The following is a 27692-nucleotide window of genomic DNA, read 5'->3' on the forward strand; positions in this document are numbered from 1 at the left end:
TAACCAATTCAATTCAATTCAAATTTAGGAAAAGTGGCTCCATCAATTTTTTGATGATTCTGCCAGTGTCGAGGTTGACAGAGACACGATGGTAGGTGGACGACTTGTTAGATAGTTCTGTAACCAACCGTCGCCGTCGTGTGACATGTATGCGTTTGACATTTCGTTATTGACACGTTCCTATTATGCTAGGGCCACACACATCGCGATAACTGAACTCTGTGCGGGCATTCTGCTATTATTTGTACCTACACTGCTATTATCGGCGAGAACCTGTAATTGGCTTTCTGTGTGTATTGTTATATTTAATCTGTATGTTTTAAGCTGTTGGCTCTCCAGAATAAATAAATAAATAAATAACGCGAACATTCGCTTTATCGCGATGTGTGTAGCCGAATATTCGCGAACTTCGCCCCACTGTCTTTAAACTCGCGCACATCAAAGGTTTTCTTTATCGATCGATATTTCTTTGTTTGCAATGTGGCCATGCACAATGCCGTAGGCCGAAGACGAAGTTTTATCGCAATCATTTTTATCGCGATGTGTGAGGCGAGCTCTAATGTTGGCACGGCTCATCCCTAGCCGGAAGCCGCACCGCACTACGCGCGGGCGGCCGCCATGATGCTTTCGACTTGACGTCTCTCGCTCGCCGGCTCGCAAGCTGAAAACACTTTCCAAAACTAACTTGTACATAATCAATAGTAAAAATATCTTAGAAATACATTTTGCCTAACTCAAAATAATAGTGTATTTATTGAATAGGTGTTAAATGTAGTTTTTAATATATGTGCTACCAAACCACACGGTCATGGCATGATACGGGGTATAGTGGGTAGAGACCTTAAGTCTACACATCGAAGTTACCGAACAACGATCGTTTAAGTACCTACCTATAGTGCCTTCTTCAACCGGGACATTGGCGGCGGAATCATCGATTGTAGGTAGGATTGATTGATGGAGCTATATTAAAAAAAAATGTTTTTTGAAAAAACGTGCATATGCTTTTAGCTGCTACTTAGTTGCTCTAGATAGTTGTATCCTCCTAAGTATAATAGTGTGTCCGCCATTTGGCTAAGTATATCCGTCCTCGAATTTTGAAAAGGGGGTTCGGACGCCTGACAATTACAATACGGCAATTTGTCTTCATGGCGATAAAAATGTCTGATAATTTGCAATAGCACGCACGGACACAAAAACTGAGGGCCTACTCCGAAGTTCGAAAATACCGTCCCTCTCGCTCTCGTATTAAATAGTATAAGTGTCAGAGGGACCGCACGACACGAACTTCGAGTTTCGTTCGAGTTTCGTAGTAGTCCTGCTGAGTAGATAAGTATCACAACTACATTCAACTAGTATGCGTTGCTTCCCATACTGTTTGAATGTTGTTATCTTGGAAAAAATATAACGAAACTTAATTTTTCTTTTGAGATAACGAAATAAAAAATAACTCGCATAAGTTTCCGAGAATTTTATTTGCCGAGTTGGAAAACCAAAATGTTGCTTTAATGAGGCTATCGTTTTTGTCTCACTAGATGGCGCACTGTTGCGTGAGGTTTTTAAGTATGGCTTTCAAAGTCTGTTATTACGGGCGTGAAAACAAATTTTAGATTAAAATCATATTTTATACATCTTAAAACCTTACCATAAAAATATCGAGCATGCCACAGTGTTGCAAAGTCCCCTTTTGTTCGGAAAAAGGGAGGACAAGGTTTCCGAAAGACAAAACTGTCTCAAAACACAGACATTCATTGCCCCGGAACGCATATTTGCCATAATTAATTTCAGATATTGCAAAATATTCACAAAATTATTCTAATTATAAATAAAACTCGCGTAGCTCACCCAAAAACTATGAGATTTGACATTTCGGAGACCTCACGCTAACTAGCGCCTCTAGTGGCGAATTCATACGCGATAGCCCTCATTAAGCGCTAACACAGCTTCATACTATATTTATATTGGTGGAGATTTGCAACATTTGTTTATCTTTCATTTCAGTCAGGTTTTGATAGTTATTTAGGGTTCCGGAGCCAAAATGGCAAAAACGGAACCCTTATAGTTTCGCCATGTCTGTCTGTCCGTCCGTCCGCGGCTTTGCTCAGGGACTATCAATGCTAGAAAAGCTGTAATTTGCACGGATATATATGTACACTATGCCGACAAAATGGTACAAAAAAAAAACCAAATTTTTTTTTTGTAGTGTACCTCCCAAAGACGTAAGTAGTAAGTAGTGGTGGTGATTTTTTTTTCTCATCCAACCCTATAGTGTGGGGAATCGTTGATAGGTCTTTTAAAACCATTAGGGGTTTGCTAAGACGATTTTTCGACTCATTGTTTTTTTTGCGAAATATTCAACTTAGTGCAAATTTTTATTAAATTCGAGCGTCCCCCCCCCCTCTAAAATCTAAACACATGTTGCAAAATATTCATACAAAACGAAAATCCTACTTGAATTTTTTCCTAATGGCTACGGAACTCTTGGCCGGTTTTTTTCAAGCTGTTACTTGGAATTTGTGGCAAAATTATCTAAATCCAATAAAAATGGCATGTCATGGAACCCACGCGAATCCTACTCGGCTTTGGCCAATTGATTTTATTCTGCACATACGAAAGTTGTAATTTTCTCGTGCGTGTAACCGGATCTTTAGCTGTTATCTTGCGACCAAAGGTCTGGGAGGCACGGCCGCACATCTCTCTTCTTATCATATTGTACGATTTGTTATCAATATTTAATTGCCTGGAAAATTACACTACATACAATTGCCGACCGTTAAGAAAGAATTGACGCTTAAAAGGAATATAAGTTTTATTCTAAACTATTACGATAATAATATGTCAGTTAAAATTACATACTTACATACAAGATACGCGCGAAAAACAATACCTCTCCTTGCAGTCGGGTAAAAAGTAGCGGTTGTGGCTGTGATCTTTTTTATTGGTTTTTCTCTTTCCCGGGTTAAATAGCGAGAGACTTTCTAAAATCAGTTTCTTAATTTCAGATTTTAACTGCCCCCTTTGTAGGTACTTATATTTATAATGTATAGCCAGAAATATAGCCGTATATGGGAGCCGTGGTGGCCGAGTGGTTTGAAACTCCGGCTCGCACCTCTGAGTTTTTCGTAATTCATGTGCGGAAATACATTTGAAATTTACCACGAGCTTTACGGTGAAGGAAAACATCGTGAGGAAACCTGCACAACAAACCTGCGAAGCAATTCAACGGTGTGTGTGAAGTTCCCAATCCGCACTGAGCCCGCGTGGGAACTACTGCCCAAGCCCTCTCATTCCGAGAGGAGGCCTGTGCCCTGCAGTGGGACGCATATAGGCTGGGATGATGATGATGATATGTATACAAACAAGCTAGCAAAGTTCACCTCTTTATTATTTTAGCATAGCTAATACAGTCACCAGCACCAATATATGCCACAACAAAGCGTGCAGAAATATCTCATCTGATACGACTCTATTTCTAGGGCCGGTAGGGTCGGTAAGACGTGTCAGATATTTTTGCACGCTCCTCTGTGGTAGATATTAATGCATGTAGGTCAAACCTTGTCATGTCAATCTCCTTTAAATATAATTTCATATTTGCGGCATTTGCTGTTGAAACGCTTGGTCCGTGGGGTCCCGAAGCAAAAAAACTATTTATTTTTAAAAAAAGAAGCTTGCCCGTTCCACTGGTGACCATAGGGCTGGCTCTTTCCTCGGTCAACGTATTGGCATTGCCATACAACGAGGAAACGCAGCCAGCCTTATGGGCACCCTGCCCAATAGCAACGACTTGGGTGATTATTTGTAAATATAGATTTTTAGGATTAGAGTAAGTTAGTTTTAGTTCTTTCTTATTTATTTCTGTTATTTATTGTATATTACTTGTTTGTATATAAATAAATTCTATTTCTTAATATTTTCTAGTTAACTAAACATACATGTTTGTGTTAGCTGAACTATATAATAAAGTCGTGGCATTGACTACCGGACTTAACATCTTTGACCTCTAGATTTCTCGTTAACGACACATATTCATTGGTCAACTTGATATACATCCAATTAAGCGTGACCCATAACCTAACAATTATTTCCATTAATATTATTGTTTACAAATATTATTCTTGCCCGTCACTTACTGCGTCTCAATTTGTCATCAATTCAGTTCCGCCTTCAATTGCGTTCCACAAGCTTTTGCATTCGGGGACACCCAATATATTATTACAAGGAATTGTTATGTCTCCGAACAATTCCGCGTATAAAAGTGGTTCACTTTCGAAAAATACTACTTAGGTATATCTTATTTGCCTAACATGTTACTACAATATACATTAACCGCAAGACATGTCTCATTTAAGTAATTTATGTTTAAAGTTTTGTCCCTTTTTAGAGTTTCGGTAATTTTGACTATTTTCTCTCAGAATCATGAGCAATAAATATATTGATAGTGATGAAAAAAAGAGACTTAAATTTTTCGAAATTTTTTATCCCTAATGTTCATTTTTTGCGATGAATCGTATAATTTATGTAAGTACACAGAAAATAGAAGAATATTGACATGTATCTCGTGTGTACTCGTGGTTCTGAATAAAAAATACGAAATTTAAAAATTAAATAGTAGGTAAAACTTCTAAAACCAAACTTATTTTTTAAAAACCGTTATCAAATAGGTAAGTCGTTTTATGCAATTTTAAACATTTGTTTATATTTGTGGTTGACATTGGTTCCGAGTTCTGTGTAAAAGAATCCGTGCGCAGGTTTGCCACCCTGTGGCAGGGGATCCGGTGGTATGGTTTGGAGGACATAGCAGTCCCTCTTGGCACGAGTTGTTACTCATTTAAATCTTATAGATGTTGTGGTGTTTTTATAGTTAAGGCCTTTGGGAACTGACATGTTCATTATCGTTTGATCAAAGTTCCATAATAAATAAAGATTAAAAAAAAAAAAAAAACATTTGTTTCCAATCTATTTGCAGAACACAAGAAAACACTGTCCACCGCGTCAGTAGTGACGTATTCATTAAAAACAATTGTGTTTACTCACCTTTGACGTCACAAAAACTTACTAGTGTTTCCTCTTTCTGCTCAATACCTCCTCAATACGTAATATTTCGTATTCAATTATTATTGTTAGTCGTATTCATCCACATCGAGCAAATGGGACATTAACCGATGCCTACCGGATAAAAGAAAAAATCTTGTTTTATAATTCTTCTAGTTATTGTTTCATACTTTTTTTTTCAGTGCCAGAACAAGGTTCAAAAGAATTGTCATTTAGCATGATAGATAGATATTTTATTATTTAGCCCAATTAACAGATAGTTTTGGTTAGTTTGGTTGAACAACACTCATGTCATTCAGACCAAACTCCTTTTTAATGCCTATAAAAACTTCCCTTGGACATTTTAACACATATTTTTTATATTATTCGGATAATCTTCGAAAATGTCATTCAGCATGGTCTCTCCATTTAGTGTCTTAAAATTAACAGATATTTTATTATAATAACGCAATTAACAGATAGTTGGTTTAGTTTATTGGATGAACATCACTCAAATGTCATTCAGATTTTTTAATTGTATGTGCAGTCAAGTTCATAAACTTATGAGCAAAAATTTTATCAAAAATATCTGAACATGACTTTATTGTTAACCGTAAGACCGTAAACGTTAACCGTTTTGCTCAAATTTTTGCTCACAAGTTTATAACTCGACTGTAATTGGGCCAAACTCCGTTTTAGGGTTCCGTAGTCAAAATGGCAAAAACTGAACTCTTAGGTATAATTTCGCCATGATTGTCTGTCTGTCCGTCCGCGGCTTTGCTCAGGGACTATCAATGCTAGAAATCTGTAATTTTGCACGAATATACCTAATATATAAACTATACCGACAAAAAGGTACAATAAAATTAAAAAAAAAACATTTTTAGTGTACCTAAGAGGGGGTGATTTTTTTTTTCTCATCCAATCTTGCTGTGTGGAGTATCGTTGGATAGGTCTTTTAAAACCATTAGGGGGTTTCTAATACGATTTTTCGATTCAGTGTTTTGTTTGCAAATATTCAACTTTAAAGTGCAAATTTTCATTAACCTAAACCTACCTACCCTAAACGTGGAATGTTCCGTACAAAATACGAAATCATTAGAAAAATCTTACTTAATTTTTTCATAATGGCTATGGAACCCTGTTTCGGGCGTATCCGACACTCTCTTGGCCGGTTTTAATGCCTATAAAAACATCCCTTGGACATTTTAACACTTATTTTTTACATTGGTATTCGGATAATCTTCAAAAATGTGGCTTATGCATACCCAAATCGAAACTTTTATTGAAATTTTGGCTCAAAATTAAAATGAAATAAAAACAATAGTTTGGTAACGCAGTAAATATTATTTCTGTAGGATCGTAGGGATTGGTAACACGGTAACACATCGGTAATTTAAGTAAATAGATACAAAATGATACTCTTTGTAATAAAAAAAACCCGGTTAGGTTATAGTAGGGAAGTTCATTTATAATAAACATTGAGGCTCGGTTGAACACGTAACACTACTAGGAAAATATTCCGAGACGTCTCGAGACGACTTTTAAAAATGTGTTTAGTTTAGACCCCATTTACAAATTATTTCCACACTAGGTCGATGTTCAAGGTGCACGGCTTCTAAAGGTGTAGTAACTACACTGTAGTTCATCTTAAACAGGAAGTTCCAATGAAAAACAATAACGAGGTAATTTACTCATATTTAATCAAGCGTTCATAATTTATAATTAATTTGCTTTGCGGAGCTACATATCAATGAATTAAGTAAGTATAAACCACCCGCGACCTTGCTATAGCTATGTCGATGCAATCAATGTGTGTTCATGCAACTCCTTTATTTATTACAGGGGTGTTTCGTTAAACTATCCAACCATCTGCTAAAATATTCCGGATTAATATAAACACACATTGTGTTTATTGAACCTGGAAACCCCTACTACGATGTCTTGAGTTTAAAGTTAGTTAATCGTCGCACACCTCTTATTCGGCTTGTTTGTGAATATTAACGCAAGTTGTGTGTTTATTGAAATCTGTTTAATGTGTTCTAAACTTCAATATTACCTACTTATACTCTTACGAGGTACGACTTAAAACGACGTAGGTACCTACAACAAATAAATTTAAATTCTTTACTATTTACTTAAGTGATTAATAAGACTGTAGGTAAGTATGAGAACGTCAACTACTACTTTATAAATTCGCGTTCGCGTGCTCCTGAGAAGAAGGGCTACGAAATAGCCCGAAACATGTCGAGCTAAACTCGGTTATAGACGTGAGTTATCCGTTACAATATCATTTGATATGAGTGAGTCTCACGGTAGTTTCATGTTCAAAATACTTTATAAATTAATAACTACCTACTACAGTAGGTATTATTGTTACAAAATAAAGATCAGCGGTTAAATTACACCATAAAACAATAATTCCAAGACGCGACTGGTAAAAAAATCGACCCAGTGTGTGTTAGCAGAGCACCTCTCCTAAGCAGAATGTACGAGTAAACAGTATGGGGTTGTTTTTTAGGGTACCTAATTATTCGGACGTTTCAACAGCCTCTTTTTCGTGTTCATTTTCTTAAATGGGCTGTAGAATTTGATAACATTTTCTATTATGTTTTAGACGTTCTGTACTTCTAATAGATAACCTGAAAATTGTAGCAGAACCTTCTACCATGTCAACCAAAATGTGCCCACGAAAATGAGACGAAATAAACGTTCGAATAATGTCCCTTTACCCTCATGTTCCTGCCACCAACCGCATCATTCAGTTTCTAGCTATCCCGTTCGGCAAATATAATCGCAATTATAATTAAGTATGCCTACATATTGTGCGTGTATCTAGTTTAAATGTCAAGAGAGGTGGCCAATCCTGTCACCGCCGGTTTAGAGCGACTGGTCGCCTCGTCAAGGCCTGGCTTTGTGTTCTGCAGGAAGTTATGCTTATTTATACATTGGAATTTTACTACGCAAGTCGCACTGCATCTGGTGAACAAAGCTTTGAGAAGCCTTGTTAGCAATGTTGGTTTACTTACTAATTTGAATTGTGAGGTAGTCGACCCGTCAGGTTACACTAACAAAATATAATGGGCTATTTTCATAAAAAATACTAATTAGTCCATCAATTACATATCAGAAAGTATTAGACACGTACTTTTTCTTTTTCATTTAAACAAAAACTGATAAAGATATAGCCAGTTAAAATAGCAATAAACCGGCCAAGAGCGTGTCGGACACGCCCGAAATAGGGTTCCGTAGCCATTACGAAAAAATTAAGTAGTATTTTGTACGGAATATTCCAAGTTTAGGTAGATACATTTTATACCTTAGGCTGCTATTTACTCTTTAAATACTAATAATTCTCAAGAAAACTTACCGTTATAGTTTTCCTTGTAAGTTTGATATACTTACTACCATCCTGAATTTTTTCAAATGTTTCCACCCACCGGTTTAAATTTTAGAGGGGGGACGACGCTCGACTTTAATGAATTTGCACTTTCAAGTTGAATATTTTGCAAATATATCATTGAATCGAAAAATCGTTTTAGCAACCCCCTAATGGTTTTAAAAGACCTATCCAAGATTGGATGAGAAAAAAAAACACCCCCACTTTACGTCTATGGGAGGTACACTAAAAATTTTTTTTTAATTTTTGATTGTACCATTTTGTGGGCATAGTTTACATATATATTCGTGCAAAATTACAGCTTTCTAGCATTGATAGTCCCTGAGCAAAGCCGCGGACGGACAGACAGATAGACATGGCGAAACTATAAGGGTTCCGTAACAACGGGATTGCTGGTGTTTATGGCGGGGAAGGGTCTGGAGAAGGACTTCTTCTTCTTCTTTTTCAACCTTTCACCACCCAATGCTGAGTGTAGGTCTCTTCTAATGCACGCCATTCTTCCCGGTTTGCGCCTTTCGCATCCAGTCCTTTCCGGCCACTCTAACAAGGTCGTCGGCCCAACGCATCGGTTGCCTGCCTACATTTCTATGCCCTACTCTAGGCCTCCACTCAAGCACCCGACTACCCCACCTGTTGTCCTGTCTACGGCATAGGTATATGGCCCGCCCACTTCCATTTTCTGCTAGCGATCACACGAGCTATGTCGACCAATTTCGTTCTCATCCGGATCTCTGTGTTCCTGATTCGATCACGTAGAGAGATACCTAACATAGCCCGTTCCATGGCTCTTTGGGTGACTTATTGGAGCTTGTGTAACACCTCCAAGAGAAGAAGGAGAAGTGGAAGAGTGTGGAGAAGGTGCCGGATGTAAAACTGAACCGCTTGACGATTCGTGTTGTGCAGCAGTTCAAATACCTATAGGTCATGTACTAACTGAATCGTTGAGCGACTACAAGGACATGAAGCGAGAGAGAAGGGCTCTTGCAATGAGGGGCAATATGATAGCCCGTAGATTTGCCGGATAAACAGACAAGGATCACACTATTTAACGCGTACTGTTCTCGCGTTTTACACCTGCCAGCTCTGGGTAGGGCGCCGCAGAAAGTCTTATAGCGCCATCAGAGTGCAGTATAAAGATATATTTCGTGTTTTGATGAAGCTGCCCAGGTTCTGCAGTGCCTCTAGCATGTTTGCTGAGGCGAGAGATACAGACTTTTTTGCGGTTATGCGGGTGTGTATTGCCTCTTTTTGGGAAAGACTGAGACTGAGAATTAGTGAATCATATATATAACCTCTTTTTTTAAATCGGTTAAGGATTAAGGAGTTTAGTATAACCATCTGTTAGCGGTATCGCCGTATCGCCAACTTTAAAAAGATTTAACGATCCAGCGGACTGGTAAATTTTTGGTACGCTTAAAAATATCAAAAATTGTTACTAAATACATAACAAAAAAAATGCTTTATCACGCGGCTTTGTTACAGTGAAAGATTAATAAATTTCGATAAATACCTTCTCACTGCACTTCTATGGCCCTCAAAGAATTCACAGACTACTCGATCAGAGAACTAACACACATGTATCCGCCAAATTTCAAATCTCTAGCTCACGTGCCATAACTGTCAGTCAGTAAGTCACGTTGGTCTCTTCTTTTACTCTTTTACGTAGCCCGTGACTCCGTCCGCGTAGAAGTATCAAGAAGTATGTAGTTTACATCCTATTCTCAGACCTGCCGAAATATTTCATAAAAATCGGTCAAGCCGTTTCGAAGGAGTTTTGGTCACAGAGATTTTTGACCCGAGAATTTTATTGTACATAGGTGTACTTACATATTCTCATTATAACGGCCCGAGGGTTGCCGACGGTGCTGGCTGAAAATCAGCGCTGGGGTGTTTTAACGCTTCAGCATTATGCTGAGCCAGTGTCCGATTCACAACCGCAATGACACATACTTTGTGTTGTTTTTTTTGTACCTAATAATTTTGTTGTCTTGTGTTGTGAATAAATGTATTTTCTTTCTTTCTTTCTTTCTTTCTTTCATATTATATCATGTACATAATTAATTAAGAAGTAGTAGGTACATAAATGATATAATTAATCTATCCTGACCTGAATGACAAATAATCTGGCCCTGAAATGTATTCATTCAGTAAGGATCAGTACAGACGGACCGCATTCCAACTGCAACGTAACTGCCAGCCAACTGCCGACTGTCCATACAATTGTCATTGCAGTTCCATTGCAGTCAGCACAATGAGGGCTATCGCGAATGAATTCGCCGCTAGAGGCGCTAGTGTAGCGTGAGGTCTCCGAAATGACAAATCTCATAGTTTTTGGGTGAGCTACGCGGGTTTATTTATAATTAGAATTATTTTGTGAATATTTCGCAATATCTGAAATTAATTATGGCAAATATGCGTTCCGGGGCAATGAATGTCTGTGTTTTGAGACAGTTTTGTCTTTCGGAAACCTTTGTCCGCCCTTTTTTCCGAACAAAACGGGGACTTTGCAACACTGTGGTATGCTCGATATTTTTATGCTACGGTTTTAAGGTGTATTAAATATGATTTTAATCTAAACTTTGTTTTCACGCCCGTAATAACAGACTTTGAAAGCCATACTTAAAAACCTCACGCAACAGTGCGCCATCTAGTGAGACAAAAAACGATAGCCCTCATTGCACGCTGACTGCGATAAAAATGTATGAGCAGTCGGCAGTAGCGGTTACGTTTCAGTTGGAAATGTTGGAATGCAGTCTGTAGGTATGTACTGGCCCTTATAGATAATTTTGTATGTAGAGTGACCCAAATTTTGTGCCGCTGAATTTCACAATCAACCATAACATAAGTATGTCTTAAAATTGTGCAACGCTCCTATTTGTCGCCATATCTTTAGTTATAGGCACCTAAGTAGAGGTAATTGACTAAGATATTGTTTATTTTTCTTTTCCAGCCAATCGCCGAGCAATAAATTATCATTAATATCTAATTATGGTTAAAATGTTAACGTTATCAGTCGTTCCCAAAGCATAATTGCCTCACACCTCCCCTTTAACCTCTTGTTAGACAACGAAGTTTAAAAGCGATAAAGGTTTAGGTTAAAAATCTTCAACGTAGCTAGTGCCGCGCTTAAGTTTGCACAAATTAAAGTTGATTACAACAATAACCATTGCAAACTTTGCACACGTTAAAGTTGATTACAACAATAACAATTGCAAGCTTTGCACACGTTAAAGTTGATTACAACAATAACCATTGCAAGCTTTGCACACGTTAAAGTTGATTACAACAATAACCATTGCAAACTTTGCACACTTTAAATTTGATTACAAAAATAACCATTGCAAACTTTGCACACGTTAAAGTTGATTAGGTACAACAATAACCAACCATTGCAAACTTTGCACACGTTAAAGTTGATTACAACAATAGCCATTGCAAACTTTGCACACATTAAACGAGACAATGATAATGATGATGAACATGCTAAATTACGACAAGAATAACAATATACATTTTACAACTCGTCGTCTGTAATATTTATGTATTTCCAATGCGTTAGATAGTTTTTCTACTCCTATTCTGTAATCTGTGATTTACTTAATCACGAACAGTAATATAACAGCATACATAAAAAGATTCTGGAAAAGTCTATATTGTCTATTCCCCATAACAGCACTGTATCGTAATGTTGCTAAAACGATACTGCAGACTGCAACCACTTACTTTTTTTTCTTAATTCGTACTGTTACGTTCGTGGGGTGGGTTCGTGATTGAAAAGCACTTTTAACACCGATGAATAAGAGTAGGATTTATTTTCACAGTTACTTAACTTTACAAACCACTTAAAAACAGTTCACAGTAATTTCGCTCTCTAAACTCACTTACAGTCGCTTTGATTCTCTTCGATGTTTATCGCTCGTATCGCATTCGAAACTGTCTTCCGCCGCAACCTCACCCGGCTTATATACCCCCGGTGAATCGTCCACAAAGTTCGAGAACAGTCAGCTAGGACGTCATACCTACATCTCGAATGTTCCGGAAACGAGTAGAGTGTCTGTCTCTTTCATGTGCTATCTCTCTCACACAGTTAAGAATATTCCGGAAACAGGAATCAGTCTGTTTCTCTCACACATATAGCTATCCTTGTCAACACCTTCTCGAATGTTCTCAGTATAGCTGTCTCTTTCTAATCGTGCTATCTCTTTCACTCCTATTGAAAATTTCGCCATATACTGAAATGTACTTGAAAGGCCCATAAGGGGTCCTGAAAACGCCTGAAAACGGTTTTCAGGTTATGGCGTCATCGATAGAGGGTGGCCTGAAACGGACTGAAACATGTTTCAGGCGCCTAAAAACAACGGTAACTTGGATGAAATTTTGATAAACTAATATGTGATAGAGCATCCTCTGAAACGGCCTGAAACCGTATTCCAGCCTACTGAAAACGCCTCCAATGGGTCGAAAAGCACGATCAAAGTTTCCACCTAACCCACCGCCGTAACAGTACCGTTCGGACAGGCTAAGGTGCAGCCAGTTACATATTTTATATGGTTTTTATACAGAACAAAAACTTTCCGAACATAATCCATAGCCTGCCAACGCTGCCAACATAAGTAACGCGTATTTTTAACATCGTCACAGGCAACGTGAATCAAAAACAAAATTTAACTTAGACCAATTTTGTCATTTTCATATTTGTCACTTGTTTATTGTTGTTTACCTTCTTTTTGCGTTTGCCATACTTTTTACTAAAGTATGATAACGTTTAAAGTTTACTATTTATCTTATTTTGTTTTGTAATTTATAAGTATCCAGTCGAACAAAAAGTATTGTATGCAACGTTGCATAAGTCAAAAAAAGCTCGTGGCGTCTTTTTCTTACGATGTTCGCTAAAGCTCACATCGTAACTCACGCCACTCACCTTTTTTGAAAAAGGTGTCCTACTCTTACGAGAGAGCTTGATTCTTCCATAGGGGTCATCCATAAAGTACAGTCAAGGAAACTGTAATCACGTACCAAGGTGGAACCTTTTTATGGTTCCGTAGTCAACTAGGAACCCTTATAGTTTGAAATTGAAAATACAAACTGAAGTTTAGTTTGTATTTTCAATTTAGGTTTTACGGGATGACCGTAAAAGTAAAAAAAATAAATTGGAATTGAAATAAAAAATACAAAAAAAGATTCCAAAAAACCAACCTTATAGTTTCACCATGTCTGTCCGTCTGTCTGTCCGCGGGTAAGCTCAGAGACCGTTAGTACTAGAAAGCTGTAATTTGACATGAATATACATATCAGTCACGCCGACAAAGTGGTACAATAAAAAAAGTAAAGTTTCTTAGGGTACCTCCCATAGGCGTAAAGTGGGGGTGATTTTTTTTTCTCGACTAACCCTATATTGTGGAGTATCGTTGGATAGGTCTTTTAAAACCATTCGGGGGTTGCTAAGGCAATTTTTCTATCCAGTGATCAAATATTCAACTTTAAAGTGCAAATTTTCATTGAAATCGAGCGTCCCCCCCCCCTCTAAAATCTAAACTGTTGGGTGGAAATCCACAATGGTAGGAAATATATCAAATTTACAAGGAAAATAATAGCGGCTAAGATTGCTTGAGAATTATTACTTAGTAGTTTAAGAGTAAATAGCAGCCTAAGGTATAAAATATACCTAAACTTGGAAGATTCAGTACACAATACGAAATCCTCAGAAAAATATTATTTGATTTTTTCGTAATGGCTACGGAACCCTATCCTGGGCGTGTACGACACGCTGATTCTACCCTGGTACGTGATTCAGTTTCCTTGACAGTACGTCATGCCAATTTTGACCATAATAAAATTTAGCCGCCCGGGTAGGGGGATGTCACACAAATTGCTATGAAAATGACAATTATGTTGTTTCTGTGTCACAAGCCGCCTTACCTCTCCCTCCCCTGAATGTGTGACGTAATTTATGGTTGACCCTCTCAGGGTACAGTCACCAGCACCAATATCTGATACAATAAGCGTGCATAAATATCTGATACAACTCTATTTCTAGGGCCGGAAGGACGTGTCAGATATATTTGCACGCTCCACTGTGGCAGATATTAATGCTGGTGACTGTAAATCATCATCATCATCCCAGGCTATGTACAGTCACCAGCATTAATATCTGCCACAGCGGAGCGTGCAAAAATATCTGACACGTCCTTGCGACCCTAGAAATAGAGTCGTATCAGATATTTATGCACGCTTGTTGTGTCAGATATTGGTGCTGGTGACTGTACGTCCCACTGCCGGACACAGTAGGCTTCCTCTCAGAATGAAGGGGCTTGGGCCGTAGTATTTGTATGTAATGTCAAAAGATAGCTTATAAAGTGATTGTAAAGCCATCCCTTTAGAGATTAAATCATTACATCGCCCTAATTACCTTGGAAGGAACAGAATGTAGACTCGCTATATTATTCGGTGGCACTCTCCTAACTATTATTATCGAATATAGATGGATAATACCTATCGTAATAGCTCCTACAGAAACTTGTATTTAGTTGAGATGGATATATCCATGAATCGAGAATTGGACCTTTAATGCAATAAGTGTTGTTTTAAATAGGAAACCGCTTAATTAGCTTTATTGTTACTATAAAATCAACTTTTTCTATAACTCGTAGCTGTTGGTTCTTCGAAAATAAAGAAGTTCAATGTGCCCTTTATTAAGCCATGGCGGCGTAGTAGTTTGATCTATGGCCTCTCAGACAAAGGATCGTGGGTTCAAACCCGGGCTAGCATCTCGTAAGTTTCTCAAAATTCGTGTGCAAATTTACGTTTAATATTTCCCACGAGCCTTACAGTGAAGGAAAACTGCACAAACCTGCGAAGCAATTCAATGGTGTGTGTGAAGTTCCCAATCCGCACTGGGCCCGCATGGAAAGTATGGCCCAAGCCCTCTTATTCTGAGAGGAGAAATGTGCCCAGCAGTGGGACGTTTATAGGCTGGTATGATGATGATGATCGATTTCTTCAGACGGTAAATACAGTAAACGAAGAAATATACGCTCTGATGGTTTCTTCCACGAAACCACGTCCCGAGAAGCCCCAGTTGTGCAAATGAATGAATTAGGTGACACGCGTATCGTACATTGTTTGATCGAAGTATGTCAGTGGTTATTGGACACTATGGTGCAAGCGCATGCAGCTGGTATCAGCGCTCACTAAACTTTGTCCCTTCACTTGATTATGATAGGAATAATTCTAACTACTTAGATAAATATACATTTTTATACGGATTTTGTGACTGTGTGGTTTTAGACGGTGCTTTAAGTGAACAAAAGTAACTAATCACACCTTTTTAGTGATATTTGATATGACAAAACCTATCACCATCGTCACAGTACGCCCACGGTTGGACATAGGCCTACCCCATCACCATCCCAACCTACACCAAATCTAACTCAATTCTGTTATTGGGAATACCTATGTTATTTAATTTTGTTACATTTTTGTTAAACATATCAAAGAGTAACGAAAGCGTGAGTTAAAGTATAGTAATGTAAGAGTTATGTTCTCTGATGAACACTTCGCTACTAGTTGTTTTTTACACAAGCTTTGCCATATTTGTTATTAGTTACGCAAATAAAATGAGGCAACCTCATGGGAATCGAGTTATTACGGCGGCACGCTACTGCTGTCAATTTACTCCTCTCCCGTCATCAACTTAACCTGGAATCTGCCTTCAGGTTGCTCTACTGATGCAATAAGAATAGGTTGTAAGTATAGGAGAACAGAACGAGTTGAGTCAACCGATCAAAAGTAGATACTAACGTAATGTGGTCTCGACTTTCTGAACCTTATTCTTTGTGCTTCAATAATCTTAAGGTACCTTGTTTTTTAAAAATTAAAATTTGGAAACAATTCATTCAAATCGTTGGCAAAATTTCTAAAATTTGTCAAGAGAAATCTCGGATTCAATCCTAAATGCTAACGCATGGTAACGTGTATTGAGTAAGTTCTCATTACCCAGTGATTACTTAGTAAGTAATACCTATCGATTGTAGTCCGTAAAATATTGGAATTTTTCACTTGTTATATTGCCAGTGCAACACATACGCTCTGGCGAGCGGCAGGGCATTGAGTTGCAAGTGTTAAAGCTGGCTAAGCTAACAATAATAAAATTGCACTTAATAGTGGTGTGTCGTAGGTACAGTGATTCAATATGGAGTACCGACTTGCTCATTTTATTGCCGGCGCGAGCAAGATTCGTCACAGTTTTCTCTGTAACCAGAGAGCTCAGCTAAGGTAAGTTTATACTATCAGTTGCGTAATGCTAACCGATAACGCTAGTAAGAAAGGTTCTCGAGTGGCGACCGCGGTCCCGGTAAGCGGGATATCTACGTCCTGCTGACGCTTGTATGTATAAGAGACTCGAAGAGAAACTCGAAGTTCGTATCGTACCGTGCCTCTCGCTTTCGTATTGAATAGCATAAGTGTCAGAGGGACCGCACGACACGAACTTCGAGTTTCGAGTTTCGTAGTAGCGCTGCAGGGACGACAGTACGATACGTTGAAATGTTTCCCTCTAAGTTTTTAGGGTTCCGGAGCCAAAATGGCAAAAACAGAACCCCTTATAATTTCGCCATGTCTGTCTATCTGTCCGACCGCGGCTTTGCTCAGGGACTATCAATGCTAGAAAGCTGTAATTTTGCATGGATATATATGTAAACTATATGCCGACCAAATGGTACAATAAAAAAATCAAAAAGACTGCTCCCATAGACGTAAAGTGGGGGTGATTTTTTTTTCTCATCCAACCCTATGGTGTGGGGTATCGTTGTATGGGTCTTTTAAAACCAATAGGGGGTTGCTAAAACGATTTTTCGATTCAGTGATTTGTTTGCGAAATATTCAACTTTAAAGTGCAAATTTTCATTAACCTAAACCTACCTACCCTAAACGTGGAATATTCCGTACAAAATACGAAATCATTAGAAAAATCTTACTTATTTTTTTTTTAACTTCGAGTTTCGAGTTTCGTAGTAGCCCTGCAGACAGCGCCGGACGGACTCATTGGCTAAAAAACCCGTCAGCACATCATCAACTCCCTGAGGGCCTACTCCGAAGTTCGAAAATCGAAGTTCGTATCGTACCGTCCGTCTCGCTCTCGTATTAAATAGTATAAGTGACAGAGGGACCGCACGACACGAACTTCGAGTTTCGAGTTTCGTAGTAACCCTGCTATCAGGCCTTGGTCAAAACATACGTGGTGTTACGGTTGCTGTTGTTTATACGTAAAAAGTACCTACTTACCTATTTAAATACACAAAGAACAATGTAAGACAAAAAATCCTTTTCTTTAGGGCAGGCAGACAATGTATTCTGATAGTTACTATGTAATTAAATCTACATAGGTAGATCTGTGATGACAAGTCTTAATAATTTTATTGAAACCAGAAAATCCAGTAGTTCTTGAATTTAGTTGCCAGCTTGTTAAATCGTTAAAAGATACCTTTCGGTATTTAAATGTCACCAAACCTTGCCCGACCAGAGCATCAGAGTACTTATTAATTGACAAATTGTAAAACAATTAGTTGATTAATGAGTGGGACTAATGGACAGCTTTATGCAATAAGCGATCAAGCGACAATAAGTTGAAATCGAGAAAATGAGTTTGTAAAACTTTAGATTTAAAACAGTTGCTGTAAGTGCATTTTTTGAGTTAAAAGTACAATTCTTACTGTACAGTTGTAGAAGCGTACATAATAATTAAAAGTTAAAATAAAATTGCGATATGTATTTAAGTTTTTAAATTATTTACGTTTTTCCGCTTAATTCTTTATAGCACTAAATCTATGATCAGGCTAATTTATTTAGTAATAACGTAATATACGACAGAATTGTCGCTTGATTTTTTAATGCTTTTTGTTTTTGGTGAAATATAAAACAGAATAAGATTATATCCAAATATTTCAATACACTTTTTAATGTAAGTCAAATAAATACTATGTTTAATGTATGATTTGTAAACTTAAAAATCTCCTTCCGACAATTTTTTGTCAAAAGCGTCAATATGGCTTGGTTTTAAGCCAAAAATAAATATACACAGTGATTTTTAATTGGTGGTCAGGAATAAGAAAAAGCGATAAAGAAAGACGATCATACTGAATAACAATTGCCAAGGGCCCAATACGAAAATCAGCTATATTGGAGGATGCTTTTAAGGTTCTGGACTTGAAAGAACGAAACATCAACATTAATGGCGAGTACTTCACTCACCTTCGATTCGCCGACGATATTGTAGTCATGGCTGAGACTATGGAGGACCTCAGTATGCTCGCTGACCTCAGAAGAGTTTATTTATTTATTTAATGTTACAGTTAGTACAACCCAGTAAGGGTGTTGCAGTAATATCTAACTAAGTTGGCCTGAAAATGAACATGGACAAGACGAAAGCCATGTCTAATGTCCATGTTAATTCGATATTGCGTTTTTATAATAACGGGAACGGTAAAACCAAAAGAATTATCGACAACTTTTGGGCGCTTCATTCGTTATTGAGATTATAAATGTCTGTTTATTTATTTTGTAAAAGTAACTTTGTCGCATGATTCTTTTCAACGCAACGAATGTTTGCTTAGGTTCATACAAATTTTGATGTGTCGCTTGATTCTACCGCTTATAATAAGGCAGTAGAAATCAATTTTTTAACGGTTTTCCGTTAGTCGAGTACATAGTTTCTCATGCTTAGAATCGACCTGCATTCATAACTTTTTTTCTTCGATTTTGTCGCTTAGGTCGTTATTGCATAACGCAGTCCAATTGTCGAGAAGATTTTGAATAAATTTCGTCAATAGTAATAGTAAAAATTTAGTTTCTTACTCAAGCCCTTTGGTTACGGTCGTACCTACTGTTTTTGGTGTCTACGGATTCGAATCCTAATATAAGATGTTAAGAGTTCTATCGTTAAGGTAGGTACATACTTCTATAAAACCAAATATTTTCTTACTTTATCTATTGGTTGTTTAGTTTAGACATTCATATTTATAATTTTCTAATATATAACTAACATTTGAAGGTATTATTTTTTGCTACTAATTGTTTTAAATGCTTTCTGTTACCGTAACTAAGATCAATTCTGGATGTACTTTTGGTTGACATTTTGTTTTTTGAATATTTAGCGATTGTTTTTATTGTTTTCTTGGTACAGTCAAGGGTAAAGATATCGACACGGCCAAAGTTACAAAAATATGTATACACGACTCTATGCACTTAACATTAAGACCGTGTAGATGCATATTTTTGCAACTTTGGCCGTGTCAATATCTTTGCCCTTGACTGTACTACATTTTTTTGTGCATTACCATTGAAGCAGCGTTGTTGGTAATTCTACCTGCGTGGGTAGGGTCACCAATATCCCTCAAAGATTTGGGGCTCTAGCCAAGTGGCATACAAACATAACTGTGGCATGACGTGTTTTTGTCTTTCTAAAACAATTATATTAAGTATGTGTTATATTTCGTGATAGATAGCTAAGTAGAGAGAAATGTATCTTTACATACATATGGTACACGTGCTTAGAGAGGTTATACTGAGCGATAATAACAATGCTTTTAAAATATGTAGAAACTATACCTATCTATTCTTTGTCTCTAGGGGGAGTCCATTATTCGTTATCAATTTGTACAAGTACTCACGTTTAGCTACAGCTGCTTGTGACTGTAGCTAGCAATCATTATTTTCGCACAAAGTTCAAGCGATACTGTATCGCTGTATTGTTGTGTGTTTCAGGATGTAGAGTCGATTAATAATAATAATGTAATCCTATGGATTATTTTATTTTAAGCCACTGTGATTGACGTCATTAAAGTATAAGTGATGAAGGGTCTGTACCCTATAATTCTCAATAATACCACTCCATAATTAATCCGTAATTGGTGTTTCGGTTTGTGCGTACATATTATTATACTAGAGATTTTTGAGGCTATTATTTAAAAACATCACGTGCAACTGATAACGCATATAAAAAACGATCCCACAATGCTATGATCATAGTATTCTATTTTGTTGTACTTATATCTATTTTTCCAGAAGGTTATAATTAATAAATCTATCGATTTATCTATCTAATCTTCTAAATCGATATGCTTTGCCGCATTTAGTACTAGAGCCAAATTGCTTGATTTCACACCGTTGTCATCAAAACAGACGACGTTAAAATATACTAAAGTTTTTCTGAGCTTACAAAGTAGCGTTGTTTTGCTACGTAACATGTCATAATTTCATCTTAATGCGTGCCGACGTATCAGTGTAGTATCGAGGACCAAAACATTCTATTGCACGCGGTCATCGCCTCTATAGCATAGGAATGACGCAAGACCACCTTGAGCACCACTCAGTTTCTGATGAAATTAAACGCACTATTACAAACTTATGTTACTTCTAAGCTTACCAACTCTGCATAGCCACAAAGTCATCACACTACAGCTTATAAACATAATTAATTGATAAAACTCAAGATAAACGTTAAAAAACAAGTCGTTTCAATCTAATTTTGTTATTGATGTGTGCAACGATTCGAATGATTACGTGTGGACACACCCGCGCGCTCTGCCAATCAACGCCCGCCGTGCGCGCAAGCCTCTTGTATAAAACGACGCGCGCGCAACTTTGAAGCATTATTCCCGCTGCAAGGCATTTCGCAAGACCTCGTTAAATGGGTGATATATTAAATACAATCGGATACTACAGATGGCTCGTATATCTCTTTAGCTTCACGAATTGACTTAAATTTTCTTTAGTCTTAACAAATCAGAAAGTATTAATTTATATTTTGTATTTTTTTAATCAGTGTCCAGTTTCTACTTTAATTCGTTATTATTTTATTTTTAATTAAACCAAATATCTTTCAAAATGCTGCACTTGAATTCGATTCCTGAAGATTACGTTTGGAAGACTGCTAAGTAAGTATAAAACACGATACAATAATATTACGCCTTTTTCTAACCGGGGAAATTCTTCGTTTGTTTTTTTTTTACTAAACTACAAATTAGGTACAAAAAATACATACACTAATATAGAATTCCTCCTTTTTTTGAAATCGGTTAAAAATAATTTAACACTGTGCTATAACATAACAATCATAGTAACTTCCCCAACATTTGTTGGCTCTATAACATAACAAAAAACAATTTAAGAAACGCTCTTCAAAAACTACGTAAGTAGGTACTTTTACTTACTTATTAATTATTATTAAATACCTACTTTACTCGGGATGTTATTCGGCTCCGCCGTGGGACAGTAAAAAAGTGTAAATATCAGTCACTGTTCAGTAACGGGAAATGTTTATTTGAAACTTCCTTTTGGTATCACTACATAACTTGCGTATTATAAATAACTAACACGCTCACAATCACAATCCTCATTACCATTTCGTTCCACCAACATCACCGTTTACAAATATAAACGGTGATTGCTATTCCGTCTGTGCGCACAAGACAATACCTAGGCATCAGATTCTATACATTTTTGCGAAGTATCCGACTCAACCAGTTTACATTGCTCTTCTATACAAATCCCTCACTTCATACGTCCTAAATATAGCTTAAACGCTTCTTCTTCGGTTCTTGGCGTTCTTGCGGGGTTTTTCCCATTACCGTTTCGGCAAATATTATTAATAGTTTATTTTTTTATGAAAACTAAAGACTTATATTGTAGTGTCTACTCTTGTTTCTGATGTCCTTTCAATAGTTCAAAAGTTAACTGTAAGAGATCCCTTTAACTCTTTCTCCTTTTAACTTTTAATTATTATTTTCATGTGTTTTATATGCAATAAAGAATTATACAATACACTACCAATGCTGAATCTAGCGTGATCAAAATTTGTCGACGACTTATCCTTCCGTTGTTATAAACATGGGATATGGTAATGAGGTTTATTTAATCGTATGGTCGAAACGCTCGAATGTTCACCCAAGACCTTGATAGCTGTTTTAATTCTAAAATCAGTCGAAAATTCCATTGTCAATCAAATGCCTCATTTCAAGCATATAGGCACTAATTAATTCGCGCAGTTAAAAAATATTTTTATTTTTTATTTTTATTTCATTATCGTCACATAAACATAATTATATAAACATTCGCATATAAACATTTTCATCTTATCGCGGATGTTTTGGAAATATACCCTTCACTTCACAACTTCGCATAATAAGTTTTAGAATGCCTTACTCATTTCCTTGTTCTGTTTTCTTTGTTCGCATTTCTAAGTATATTTACTATTATTAGCTTAGCTTTTAGCATGTTTTTTTGTTCTTGTGGAACACAATATAGGTACCTATGTTTTTTTAGTTATAAGTACCAGTCTATTTGTGTTATGTTTATTTGTGATTTACGAGTAATCATTTCATCAAATTAAAAGTAACAGAGGTGTACAGTCATAGGTAACAAAGTTTAAGTATTCAATATATATCTCCATGTTCTAATGGTACATCTGCCCTCCTAAGCCAAAAGGCGCTATCCCAAAAAAAATGCTTTTTTGTCATTCCATGTGATGCAGAATGTTTTAAGCTACACAATAGTATTAATAACTCAAGTGATTTTTTTTTGAGATAGCGCCTTTTGGCTTAGGAGGGCAGCATTGATGTTTAAAATATTGAAAAATTATACATGAGACTGTGATACAAAATACCATCTTTGTGTTACTTTGCTTTGTTTGGTATTCAAAGACGTCACATACAACCTACTAACTTACCTTATTAGAGCAGATTATATTCCATACTGCTATAGAGATAGTGAAGAGTGAACGAAACGATTGAAAAAATTATTCCTTTCTTTTCCTCGCAATAATATTGTATAAGTAAGTGATTCAACGCGTAGAAACCTACTCGTACAAAAAAACGCCGAAAATAGTGTTTATGTAAATGTAAATAGCGACTCTAAGGAGTCATTGTTGGTATATGTTCCTCGTCGAGTCCCAATTAACCCATGGTTCTTGTTCCAGATGCGCCCAAGTGGCCCTTGGCTGCAGCCGCGCGGCACACCAAGCCGCCCCGCGCGCCGCCAAACTCAACCCCCAACTAGCGGCCCTTTCGCCCAAGGTAGGCACCAGGCACATAACCCAATGGATGTAATATACCTACACCTCCATGCACACATCATATTATGTCATTTAGTGTAGCGACTCCTAGCGCCATCTAGAGATCAAATATAGCAACTCCAACATACTGCATCGCGCCATTGATTTCTCATCTTCGACGCGTAAATACGATTTCCGACGCTCTTCCTTCGGACTTCGGTCCTCGGTCTCTAGGTATAACATCTGCTTGGAGAGAGATCTCTCTATGTACCTTCTCCCCACATTGGTAAACCCGGAGTGACCTGTAGGGCTACACGAAACTCGCAAATCGAAGTTCGTATCGCATCGTCCCTTTCACTCGCGTTTAAATGACATAAGCGTCAGCGGGACGGCAACATACTAAGTTCGAGTTTTGCACTTGGTGATAATTTTTAACCCTTAAATTGGTAGTGACACCACAGCGACCATGATTCAAGACTATCTTTTGTTTTTTTTTTTTTAATGTAGAAGTTTTTGGACTATAAGGTACCGTACCGACGAGGCTTGAATCATGAACTTCTTTCAATGAGGGCTATCGCGTATGAATTCGCCACTAGAGGCGCTAGTGTAGCGTGAGGTCTCCGAAATGTCAAATCTCATAGTTTTTGGGTGACCTACGCGGGTTTATTTATAATTAGAATAAATTTGTGAATATTTTGCTATATCTGAAATTAATTATGGAAAATATGCGTTCCTGGGCAATGAATGTCTGTGTTTTGAGACAGTTTTGTCTTTCGGAAACCTTTGTCCTCCCTTCTTTCCGAACAAAACGGGGACTATGCAACACTGTGGCATGCTCGATATTTTTATGGTACGGTTTTAAGGTGTATTAAATATGATTTTAATCTAAACTTTGTTTTCACGCCCGTAATAACAGACTTTGAAAGCCATACTTAAAAACCTCACGCAACAGTGCGCCATCTAGTGAGACAAAAAACGATAGCCCTCATTTTGCCAATTTAAGGGTGTGCATTGGGCACACATCTGTGTCTCGTTGCAAACGGGCCCTATACTATGAAGTGCAAAATTCGAACTTCGTATCCTGCCGTCCCGCTGATGCTAATATTATTTAATACGAAAGTGAGAGGGACGACGGTACGACACAAACTTCAATTTTCGAATTTCGCAGTAGCCCCCCAGCCTAGTGTCAAACATACCTACGCTTCATAAGAAAACAATATCGAATTTATACTATTTTGATTTACATTGGTCACCTCGGTTTTTTTTATTTTTTTTTTATTTGACTGAATGGAAAACGAGCAAGTGGGTCTCCTGATGGCAAAAATCACCACCGCCCATAAACATCTGCAATATCAGGGGTATTGCAGATGCGTTGCCAACCTAGAGGCCTAAGATGGGATACCTCAAGTGCCAGTAATTTTACCGGCTGTCTACTCTCCACGCCGAAACACAACAGTGCAAGCACTGCTGCTTCACGGCAGGATTAGCGAGCAAGATGGTGGTAGCAATCGGGGCGAATATTACTAGTTACATCTGGTGGATATTCTGTGCCTTACTTAATACGCTTGATTTGTTCCGACCCAGCAACGACACGCCAGTAAAGATTTCTTTTATAAATGCTGTTTTAAAAATCTTTATTACCACTAAGTAATATACACTTATAGTATAGATATCAAATAAATAAATCAGAGATGTCCTGATAAATACTCTAAATGAGTCCAAATGAAAGTCTAAATGAGTCCACAGAACAGATAAGAGCCGACTGCGAAGTCCTACAGGACAAAGAGAGTCTGTACTTACGTTTCCTATTAGGTTGCCCATATGACCCAGCATCCAAAGTCCATTCGATAAACGCAGTAAATTCTGTAATTAACGTTAATTAGGGTGGTAATTGATTGACGCGAGCGTTACTTTAATCTCCGAGCTTATGAACTACAACCTTTTATTACTCCTCAGCTACACATGCAAAACCGTAACGTCTGTGCGACACATTCTATGTTAGGTATCTGAGGGTATAATTATTACCAGTAATTGGGATTTTCCCTCATCTGCTTACGTCAAGTTATGGTGTACCCATAAAAATAAAGAACCTCCTTTTTCTTTTTGATTGTTTGCGCTGAGACAGAGAAGAGATCATCAAAGACACTCGTCAATCGTCTTGGGATACTCATTATCCTTTGACAAATTTGATGATTTGACTCAGTAGTAATAAAGTAACATCCCTGCCTATATACGTCCCACTGCTGGACACAGGCCTCCTCTCAGAGATACTTCGCAGGTTTGTGCAGGTTTCCTCACGATGTTTTCCTTAACCGTAAAGCTCGTGGTATATTTCAAATGTAATTTCGCACATGAATTTCGAAAAACTCAGAGGTGCAAGTCGGGGCTTTAACCCACGATCCTCTGCTTGAGAGGCTATGACCTATGGGTCAAACCACTGCCACCACGGCTTTTTACTGAAAGCTGTATAGGGATAAAAAATATACCTAGGCACTTCATGGGCGTAGTATTATGATAAATAAACAGTGGTAGGTATAAAATATTTTTCTGTCGCTCTTATTGGCAAACTCCATCATCACTCTCTGTGAGTTTTATTTTGATGTCAGCGCCTTGAAAGTATAAATCTTCCGACAGGTCCGCGCGTTCGTGGAGCGCAGCGCTGCTCTGTGCCAGCCGGAGCAAGTGCACGTGTGTGACGGCTCCGAGCCCGAGGCGGCGGCGCTGGTGCGGCTGATGCAGCAGCAGGGCACGCTGCGAAAGCTGCCCAAGTATGACAACTGGTAAGTTCACTCAGCCTCCATTCAGCAGCGATACTCTTAAGGCGGATATTACTAAAACAAAACCTATATCTATATATCGATTAGATGGTAAAAGTTTGCCTATCTTGCGTGTAAAAAGTTCGATATAGATCTGTGACTAAAACGCGACGCCAGCGCCACGCCACGTTGACGCATGTTTCTATCTGCAACTGACCATTATAAATATATGGGACTGATTGGTACTGTACTGACACGTGTTGGATGGCATGTTGCAAGCGTCCATACTCTAGAAGACGGTGACGATGGTCACGGTGTTGGTGATACTGTTTGGGGGGTATTGGACTTTGCCTGAGTTGTGGCCTGAGGATTGTCTAGTCTGAACGCGTGGAGTGGCGATAAAGCGATGCCATCAAACCATACACTGCTTAATGTCTGATAGGAGTATACTACAAGAAGTGAATTAAGTAAGTTGATTGTTCAACACTTTTGTCTGTTTTGACTGTCTTGGTATACCTCTTTGTATTTTAACCCGCACTATTGTAGGTAGTTTTCAACAGCAGCGTCGATTAAGAACTACAGCCCTCGAGGCACAGGCGTAGCTATGCGGTGGTTTGGCTATGTGAAGTTATCACAATCTGAAATAGGCTCGCGTAGGAACTACTGCTCTCTCAATTTAGGTAGATAGGAGGTCTAAGCCCTGCACGTGAGGCATATGGCCGCGGATGAGACCGCCAATAACTAGAAAATTCTTTCCTCAGCTACCTGGCCCGCACTGACCCATCGGACGTGGCTCGCGTCGAGTCGCGCACCTTCATCTGCGCCGACCGGGAACGCGACGTCGTGCCCGCCGCCCGCGCCGGCCAGAAGTCGGCGCTCGGCAACTACATCGCTCCCAGTGACTACGACCGAGCTGTCGCCGAGAGGTTCCCGGGGTGCATGAGAGGTTAGTCTAACTCAACTGTCATTTGTTCGCTTAAAACGTAAAATTGATAGCGAAGTCTAATCTGCGCTCTGAATCATTTAAATTTTGAACGAGCGGGCGCCTGTGATTGCTTTTACCATCCCTTATTACCTTAAAGCAAGAAATTGTGAAAGCGATTATGATTACAATTAGCTTAAACAATATAACCAAACAACCCGACCAACACAACTTCCTGAACAAGCTTGGTAGAGTCTAACAACATGGCTCGCTTGTTTTTAAGAGAAAACGAAGTGATCCTCGTTTATGTTACACGGAAAACTTTAAAACGCTTATGTATGTTGATCATTCCTCCTTAACTCATGTATCTCCTTCCATCCAGGTCGGACCATGTACGTGATCCCGTTCTCGATGGGCCCGGTCGGTTCTCCGCTGTCCAAGATCGGCGTCGAAGTCACTGACTCTCCGTACGTCGTGTATTCCATGCGGGTCATGACTCGAATGGGTAAGTCAAACAATTTCAAATAATTGGGAAATACA

General features: G+C 38.1%; 2 protein-coding genes across 6 annotated transcripts in view; one reads left to right on the forward strand and one right to left on the reverse strand.

The window, feature by feature from the left end:
* Positions 1-20977, reverse strand: part of LOC141441652 (uncharacterized) — a 48144-nt gene extending 27167 nt beyond the window's left edge. For both annotated transcript variants that reach the window (XM_074106451.1, XM_074106449.1), the window contains exon 1: positions 20850-20977. The gene's annotated coding sequence lies outside the window, so the exon portion shown is untranslated. The remainder of the gene's footprint in view (positions 1-20849) is intronic.
* LOC141441647 (phosphoenolpyruvate carboxykinase [GTP]-like) overlaps positions 1-27692 on the forward strand; it is a 42432-nt gene that overhangs the window by 9793 nt on the left and 4947 nt on the right. The window contains exons 1-5 of one of the 4 annotated variants that reach the window (XM_074106439.1): positions 16511-16702; positions 23400-23496; positions 26109-26254; positions 26992-27176; positions 27535-27657. In XM_074106439.1, the coding sequence (XP_073962540.1) occupies positions 16620-16702; positions 23400-23496; positions 26109-26254; positions 26992-27176; positions 27535-27657 (634 nt within the window). In that variant the 5' untranslated portion in view covers positions 16511-16619. Of the gene's footprint in view, positions 1-16510; positions 16703-19270; positions 19369-21094; positions 21361-23399; positions 23497-26108; positions 26255-26991; positions 27177-27534; positions 27658-27692 lie in introns of those variants that run through there. The other 3 variants (XM_074106442.1, XM_074106440.1, XM_074106441.1) reach the window with 3 other exon arrangements.

The sequence above is a fragment of the Choristoneura fumiferana genome, chromosome 24 (assembly GCF_025370935.1).
Source record: "Choristoneura fumiferana chromosome 24, NRCan_CFum_1, whole genome shotgun sequence".
NCBI lineage: Eukaryota > Metazoa > Arthropoda > Insecta > Lepidoptera > Tortricidae > Choristoneura > Choristoneura fumiferana.